At 38.4% G+C, this 9,160-nt stretch overlaps 1 protein-coding gene across 1 annotated transcript; it reads right to left on the bottom strand.

Moving 5' to 3' along the window:
* Window positions 1-436: 436 nt before the first annotated feature.
* Window positions 437-8,751, bottom strand: LOC131427912 (uncharacterized protein K02A2.6-like). Its single transcript, XM_058591498.1, has 2 exons — window positions 7,764-8,751; window positions 437-624 (listed from the first exon to the last, which is right to left on the bottom strand). Exons 1-2 carry the CDS (start codon window positions 8,749-8,751, stop codon window positions 437-439), a joined length of 1,176 nt encoding a protein of 391 aa, XP_058447481.1.
* Between the last annotated feature and the right edge of the window lie 409 nt (window positions 8,752-9,160).

Below are 9,160 nucleotides of genomic sequence, written 5' to 3'. Positions count from 1 at the left end.
CTGTGAGCCTGTTTGCAAAGTGCGTATCATGATAATTTTCGCCGCTGGAATGTTGGTAGCCCCGCTGATGCTGCTGGCTGTAAGCAAAGGGTGCCCCCACTGAATCGAGTTCCCGATCGGTGGTGGAAAGAATAAAGATCACGCAGCGAGCAATGCGAGAACACGAAATGGGTGTCACTGTTTCGGACCCTTTCCGGGCAAGCAAAAGGTGTCCTTTTGGGCACTCAATCCAACTAGAAAACGAGTTCGACCGTGTAAAGGAGGATGATTTCGAAGTCCGCATCGAGAACCAATAAATCAGTCTGCTGCATGGATTCGAGATGGGACAGTGGCGCCAGCGCGTGTTGGCCCGATCCTACATAGATTTACGATTGATTGAGGCAAAAAAAAAGAACGTGACCGAAATACGAAAACAAATGGAAATTGAGCCTTAATTTTAATTGACCGGAACCGAATAATCGCCTGGCAGGTCCGTACCACCATTGTTGGCGGCGATCGGACACACACAAATGGGATTGGTTTTCTTTCCTGCCAACGCCGCCACTGCCGCCGTCATCGTAGCCAGCATGATGGACGATCCGGTGTCGTTTCCTTTGTTTTCCCTGCAATTGACGGTCGCTTTGCCTATTCCGATCGAACGAAGAAAAAAAAAGAAATAGGTTAGAGTTTCGTTTCCTCTCTCGAATACCGGTTTATGATTTATTTGTCTATTGCCATGGTTTTACATCCAATTTCTCGCCCTTACCCTATTGCCGGGAATTTTTTACACTACTTTACGGTCTAGCAGGTGACGCTCGATGACGCCCTTAGGTTACATTGTTGGACGATAGAATCGATACATTACCGCTTTCGGCTAGACCCAACTGGGAACGAATGGGAATTAGCATCAATAATACCAATATTTTTGAGCCAATGGCTCCCTATTTTATCTGAGCTCCTATTTCCATCTCATAACTTTGAACATGAATCATATTTTTCAATGTGCCTAAACTAAATTGTGAAATGTTTAAAAACGTTGTTTTGATCACACTTTCCCGTTAAAAAAATGTTTTTAAATCCTTCCAATTTGCAAACATTTTCGTCTCAAGTTTTACAGTTCATCTTGTTTCTAAATATTTACTAATTGATTCGTCTCAAAACATGATCACTAATTCACATAATTACACCTCTATTCAATGTTAGATGACTTCGTAATGTTTATTATTCACTTGTTTAATCAACGATTGAAAACTTCTAAAATTACTCGCTGACCAATAAAAATCTTCAAATATACAATATGACAATGTGCTTTGTTTTCATTTGATTCCGTATCTCGCAAGGTTGTCAAGTTTTCTCATGATATTTTTTGCTTCTTTAAACTACCATCAAGTATTTTTCTTTTTTGTCTCCGTGACATTAGTTTAGTTATGTTATTGATATTTACATAGTTTCGGCTTCGAATTATTATAATAAGTGCATGTTGAATACTAATGAATTAACCATTATGGAAAAGTCCTACGACAAAACTGCAAATAAGATGCTCTCTTTGTTTACTTTCTCTTTTTTCGACTATTACGAAGGCATTACAGCGGGTTTTGAAAGTTTCCATTATAAATCGAAAGCTTGTGGTTTTAGTAAAGATAAACTCAAGATTAAAATATCTCATACGACTCAACGAACAATTTTGGGTCAGTAATCGTGAACCAGTAATTTTATTGACACTTCGTTAATAAGCATCGATTAGCTCCGGTAAAATGACATGGAAACAATAAAAGTTAGAATAGAAGCAAACATATGTTTATCCTCAGTACATAATGATTTCTTGCTTCAATTGACTTTAATGCTCAGTGGAATGATACAATAACAAACTAAATAAATTCTAAGCAATTAGTCTAAGTAATTTTAACTTTTTTATTTTAAGAATCACTGAATATGTAGCAAAATCGCTCAATATAGTTCGTACTGTAATTTTTCAAACACAAACAAACATTGCATAGGTTACGACCCATGTAGCGGTCAGACGCCTAATTATTTTATTTTATTTATTTGAATCAACAGACATAATTAAGTCCAAATGATAATTTCTTAGTATATTTAAAAAATTAAATCGTATGGCACGGCGTGGCAGATGAAAATAAAATCCCGATGAAACTCTGTTGAAGAACCGCTGCATTCCTGTAACAGCACCGTTAATTCCATAATTAGTGCGACGAAATGGCAAGCGAAGGAACAAACTGTTACGAAGAAAACGTGATCGAACGTTTAAGTTGATTTCGCTAAGAAGTGCGGGGCAATCGATCCTATCAGTTAAAATATCAGATATTGTCATTGCTCGTGATAAATCACGTCGAACATGCAGTGTGTCAATTCCAATTAACATCGCTCGTTTTTCATAACTCGGGAGCTGTTGTGGATTATTCCAAGGCAACCGGCGCAGTGCAAAGCGAATAAATTTGCGTTGTATCGATTCGATCCGATTGACACCGTTGAGATAGTAAGGGTTCCATACCACTAAGCAATATTCAAGAATGGAGCGTACCAGCGAACAGTAAACAGCTTTCAAGCAGTAAATATCATTGAAATTTTTGGTTATCCGTATTACAAATCCCAAGCATCGGGAAGCTTTCGCAACTATGTAGCTAACATGTTGCTTAAACGTCAGTTGCTCATCGAGGAAAGTGTCAAGATCTTTCACACATGTCGTCCTTTCAATTTAAGTGTCACCAATGCAATATTCAAAACGAACAGGATTTTTCGTTCGTGTGAATGTTATGATCGAACATTTCTGGGGATTTAGAATCATTCGATTGATCTCGCACCAGTCAGCAAAAATTAACAGTTGGCGTTGCAGGAATACAGCATCATCTATTTTCCGGATTATGTTATACGTTTTAGATCATCAGCAAATGAAAGCCGCAGACCTTCCAGGACAAAATTCACATCGTTAAAGTACAGCAAGAATATCAGTAGTCCTAGATGACTGCCTTGTGGAATTCCGGAGGAAGCGCAAAACTCATCAGATACACAACCACCGATTCTTACGGCAAGACGTCGATCGCTTAGGTATGACATGGCTTGTTGTTTTGTTTCAAAAGACTGAAACTGACAGTGAACCAAACTCATCAAGGGGTCATATTTAAATGATAAATCGCGGACCGCTCAATCTTGAGTTTATCTTTGGTTTTACCTTGAATGTTTTGCGAAGAGTAAGGCGGGAAATATAAAACCAGTCCGGTAAATCGTGAAAGAAAAGGTAAACAAGAAGAAACTTCCATTCACAGTTAGGCCGTTTTGTCATGGGACCGTGGATTTTTTATCGTGGCTTCACAAATGAACAAGAATTTATTCTTAACAACACAGCAGTACTGTTTACAAACAAGCTTTAAAAATTCGAAGAACAGATCTCAAACAATCATCTTTACTCTTCGCAACTAGACTTTTATTTGGCAAATCTTTAAAAAAAAAATCTGCCGCCGCGTACAAGGAGTTTTGGTACACGGAGAGAAAATAATACGCAGATGTCGCCTTTCATTCGCTCTCTCGATTATTGTCAGGAAACAAAGAGCAAAACCACCCAACAAGTTAAAATTAGGTAAACCACATTCAACCTCAAGTTGAGTAAAAAGAACTCAACCCTTGAGTAGAACCACAGATAACAAATATACAGGCTCTAACATTTTCTTTTTCAAAATCCTGTGTAAATTTGCTATGCGTTGGAAGCATTACTGCCACCTACACCACCTATTACCTACGCCGCGATCTTTCAAAACGTTCCACTACGTTCCGGAACGATAACAAAATCCTCCTGCCTGTTGTAGAAATATTCCAACTAGGTACAACAATTTTAACACTTATCACACGATTTGCCTAAGTGTTAAAGACAACTTTATTTCCATAGTACATAAATCACACGAGAATTTGATCGGAACGAAACAAAAATAAACTTGTCGTTTTATCCAACAGCAAAACAAAAATCTAACTTGAAATGAATGTTGCACCCAAAATTGTGGCTCATGTGGAGACGGCATCCAAATCGTGGCGGCACCCTCGTGTCGATCGTGGTGACATCTGCAAGTGTTCGCCACGCTGAATGAGCAAATTTACACACAGTTCATATGTGAGCCTGTATATCTGTTTTCTGTGGTAGAACCTAGGACAGGACCAGACAACTGGCTTCTTTTTCTAGAAAAATATTTCTCTTCTTATTCCGGTTGCTCCCTGCTGTAAATAATAAATGCCTCGTGATCACTGTTGCCAGTAGAGATAATTATTCATTCTGAAAATTTTCTCCCCTTATAACATGCAATTATTTATCATTTGAAAACACTTAGACAAATGTTATATCGGTCAAAAATATAGCTCTGGATTTATTTTGATCAAATGTTTGTTTTGAAGAAAACGTTTAGTTGAAACAGCTTAATAAAATTTTTCTAAAACACTCAATTTTGGGTAATTAATTTTTGCAGCTTTATTAACTAAAGTATTCAACATATTCTATTTGAGAAAAATAATAACATACAGAAGTATTCAAAGATTCGGTGCTATTCTCAACAGGCACGTACCCAGAGGGGGGGCCGAAGGGGCCCGGGCCCCTCCCGAAATCGAAGTAAAGAAATTTTCATTTTGGGATTTTCAACTTTTATTTCCGGAATCAGGAACAGAAATGAGTTTTTTGGTTATCCACTAAAAAGATCTTACCAACCAGTTTTCAATAACCTGCTTCTTTTTGCAATCGAATTTATTTTCGAGGCTCAAAAGTCGGGTTTCACAGTGATTACAATCAATGTCAAAATGAAAGGAAATGGTACTAGATGATCAGAAAGTGCCATGAAGACTAGTACTGAGCAAACATATCATAGTTTTAGCAAGATTCTGCGAATGAAAAAGATGTCCTGCCGCTGGATGTTGCATTTGCATACTCAGGATAAAAAAGATGAACGTGAGCACACTTCAGAAGCATGTTCGTCTATGCTGATGATGATGGTGTCGGTTGGTTACCGTTGACTTACTCCATTATTATACGCCAGAGAACAGGACATTACCGATTTCGGTAATAAAAGTATAAGTGTGAATTATTGGAGCGATTGAAAATCGGTGTGGGCTCTGAGAAATTTATGTGAGTTCCGTTTTGGAGTTTTTGAATGCTACTAAGAAAATTTTTCTTTATTTTTGAATTTTATACTCATCACCCTGTAAAATTTCAAATATATTCAAAAATTTAAACTCGAAAAAAAGTCCGCGAACTCCAAATTTTCTTCAAAGAATGAAGCACGGAATTGGTATAGCGAACAAAAATAAAATCGCGGCAATTTAAAAAATCGGTAAATTTTTCGAAACGTCTTCTAAAAACGTGGTTTTCAAAAGTCTGCAACTGAAACATGTCTACAGCTTATTTTATAAAGCTGCTGATTTACAAACAAATCTGCAGGCATCTCTGATCCAGGCACGGAAGTTGACTTGATGAAATTAAATAGGATCACGTGGGATTAAAAGGCACTTCATTTGAATATAAATTTGTTAAAATCGGCTTGACCATCTGTTCGAAGAAACCTGCAAATTTGGCAAAACTAGAAGAGCTTACTGAATAGTTTCGAAATATTTTTTCCTTCTTATATCGTGGCTTATAAGAACACACCATTGAAATTGAAAGTCTTAATACTCATCACTCAGCTTTCCCGGAACTAGAAGTCTAATCCGAACAATGGGACTAGGACTAGAAGAAATGTAAAAATCGATCCCTTCCCTTCGACACATAGATAAAAGATAGATAGATAAAGATCCTTCTTCAATGAAAAATTAAACAAAAAATACTAAAGGCACAATAATCATCACTTAGACGCATTATTTCATATTTGTGGGCCCCTCCCGAAACGACGATACTGACAACACTTTTTCTACCACCCTGCAGTAATATTGATTTCAACAACTTGTACTTGCTTATGTCAATTTCAACCAATCACGAGCTGGTCCGAAACTGGTCCTAAAAGTGGATTAACAATTGTCAGGTCCTGTCCTAGGGTAGAACAGACCCTGTCAGCTCGGAGCGAAATCAATTTTCAGTTCAACAACGCCATCGCACGGCATCACATTCAACATATCATGTCAATTGTATGGGTGCGCAGCCCTGCTATTTTGGCGCGCACGAATTTGACATTTTCTCCCTTACTTCTATGTATGAGATTCGATGCGGACTCGCCTGAGGGCGACATGCTCGCCAAAAAGTATGTTGCCAGTGATTTGTTCGGGAAACGTGAGAGCTGGATATCTTGTTAATAAGATGTCTTTGGGTAGAACCAACTTGCTTTTTAATACTTCCCTTTTGGATGGAAAGTACTTAAAAATATGGTTATATTTTTGGCGGCGTGTAAGAAATTCTACATGTGAATCACGTTCCTGTCATTCCTCCGTTACAAGAAGTATTACTTATTTTCTCTAAAATTTTCTATGACATTGCTAATTATTGTACGATTTAGACGATCCGTCATCTTCCGTCACCGTCACCGGAGCGTCAGACTCCGTCAAAATTAGTTTGATACTTTCTTTACCAGAACGTTCACACGTTCCATGACGGTGGCGTTATGTGTGAATGTCTGTAATTCATTTAGAAGGTAACGGATCGTCTGAATCATACTTATAACTTAAGTAAAGCTACATTCAAAAAAAATTACAACATTATAGTTAGGCGAAAAGTTTTGTGAATATATTCCACCCTGCTTTTCACGTACACAGCAAAAATAGAATTGTAACAATCTCGATGTGATTATCAATTGAGGTAAAAAAAATTTAGACGTACTAAACATCAAATGCAATAATTCAATGTTTTCGAAAAATATTGCAAATAAATCACACATTATTAAACTGAAACAACGTATTGAGTACACCCCGGTGGTGCGATTGTCGTCTGCATACAATTGGCTTGAAACCGAAATTTTTGGTTCTTTTGGTTCTAGTTCGCTGTCAAATGCTTTGTTTAAGCAGTGTTCACATCTTTTTTCATGCGGTTGCACCAACATAAGGAAATGATTTCGATGGAATATAATCAAACTATAACAAACCACTTTTTTTTCTTATTCAAAAAGTGGTCAAATTACTTGTTTTGCAGAGAATACTACACGAGAGTTATATTTATATTGGGTTTGAAGAAATTAATTTTTGACACCAGTGTGGTTTGATTGTATGGTATGAACGTAGCTTAAAATATTGTTGACAACAACGCCACCAAAACAAAATGCGTCGGTTTCAGGAACCAGCTTCCATAGCAGGGTGATTGAGTAGATTACATCAACTTGACTGAATACTGTATACGATATTGATGGGAATTTATGCATCTTTTTGTGCAATATTACAATCTTTAGAACGACACCAACACATTTGTGATATTACATCATAATTGCTGCACATCACTACTCACTACTGATTGTCGAGTCCAGTCGTGGTCGATCCGCGCTCAAAACACGTCTACTCACGTCCGCCACGTATCCATGAATGATCCGATTGTCATTACACTACTAACGAGGAATACACATTATCGAGTTAATATTTTGCAGCTGAATTCAGCAGCCGTACACTGAAACAAATGATCGTTTTATTTATTGTCAGAACTCTACATTCCTCTCCTTCTCTAAAAAAAAATGAAACGAAACAAACAACAACGAAAGAATCGAAAGAAAAGAAAAAAAAATCCAAATGATAAGTTTTATTACTCTGCAAAAATAATCACTTCATGTATCGTGAAGGAATCTTCTTATTTCTCGATGGTCGTTTTAGTTCCGAATGTTGATTACTTGCTGCTTTCTCTTCTTCGACTTTCCAATTTTTGTCAAACTTCATTGGATGTTTCTCTCGCGTGGGTGATTCTAACTGCTGGGATTCTGGATTTAGGTTTTCACCACGTGTTGAGGGGTACTTCCGCAAATGTGTAACGGACCGCCGGTACATTACGCCTTCTTCATTTGCGACAATAGTATCATTGCCAGTTTTCTTGACAACTTTGAACTTTTCAAGACGGAACTTTGGTTCCAGCTTTCCAGTCTCATAATTCCGAAGCATAACCATATCACCCTCCTTGATGTCAGATGACTTTGCCTGTCTGCGGTCATCTGTATAGAGTTTTGCTCTCATCTTCCGCATTGCATCCTTCTCACGCACATCAGCATCTCTGAGCCAGTGAGGATCGGTTCGTAGAGATGGTAGTAGATCTTTCACCGGCCGGCCGGTTAATAACTCCATTGGAGCTTTATCGGTAACAGAATGTGGTGTCGTGTTATACATATAAACGTAATCTTGTACTGCTTTCCTCCAATCAATGTTGGTTGCTTTGGCGATGCGCAATGCCCGGAGTATTCCTTGATTTTGCCTTTCGACGAGGCCATTCATTTGCGGCCAGTAAGGAATAGTGCGCACCAACCTGATATTTTTACTATTGCAGTAACTCAAAAACTCCTCACTTGCAAATGGAGGGCCGTTATCGCTTCTAATAGTTTCAGGGTAGGTTTGTTCACGGAATATCCCTTCTAATGCGTCAATTGTTTTGGTCGCAGTTGTACCAGTCATTTCGATCACTTTCAGGAATCGACTGAAGTAGTCGACCACCACCAAGAATGTAGCGATTTCCTTGGCAGAGAAAAAATCGACAGCAATTTCCTGCCATGCTCTCTCTGGCATTTCTTTACGTGTCAATGGCTCCGGTGGATGTTGTCTACTCACAGCGGCGCATCCCGCACATTCTTGCACTGTGTTAGCTACGTCGCGATCCATACATGGCCACCACATCTTATCTCTTAGGTTCCTTTTCATTGCGACAATTCCAGGGTGACCTCTGTGGGCAATGTCCAATGCTCTTTGTCGTAATTTAGCTGGAAGCAGAATTCTGTCGTTTCTAACTACTATTCCATCGACAATCCCAAGTTCCTTGTCGAAAGCCTGATAACGGTATAGTTCAATAGGCCAGTCTCGAGTCTCAAGGCATTTTATCACTGACAAGAGCGTTTTGTCACTAGCAGTTGCTTCCCTTATTTCCTTCAAATTGATTGCGTTCAGCCCATTTTCTATGGCAAATAGAAAATGATCAGCGTGGTCATTGAAGGGTTCATCAAATTTGGTTACTAGTCGAGAGAGTGCATCGGAAATATTTGCAGACCCGGGAATATGCTTGATTTCGAAAGTATAGGGTTGCAAACGA

This window comes from Malaya genurostris, chromosome 1, assembly GCF_030247185.1.
Source record: "Malaya genurostris strain Urasoe2022 chromosome 1, Malgen_1.1, whole genome shotgun sequence".
NCBI lineage: Eukaryota > Metazoa > Arthropoda > Insecta > Diptera > Culicidae > Malaya > Malaya genurostris.
The sequence above is the reverse complement of the archived record's forward strand: the minus strand, read 5'-3'. Positions and strand labels throughout refer to the sequence as shown.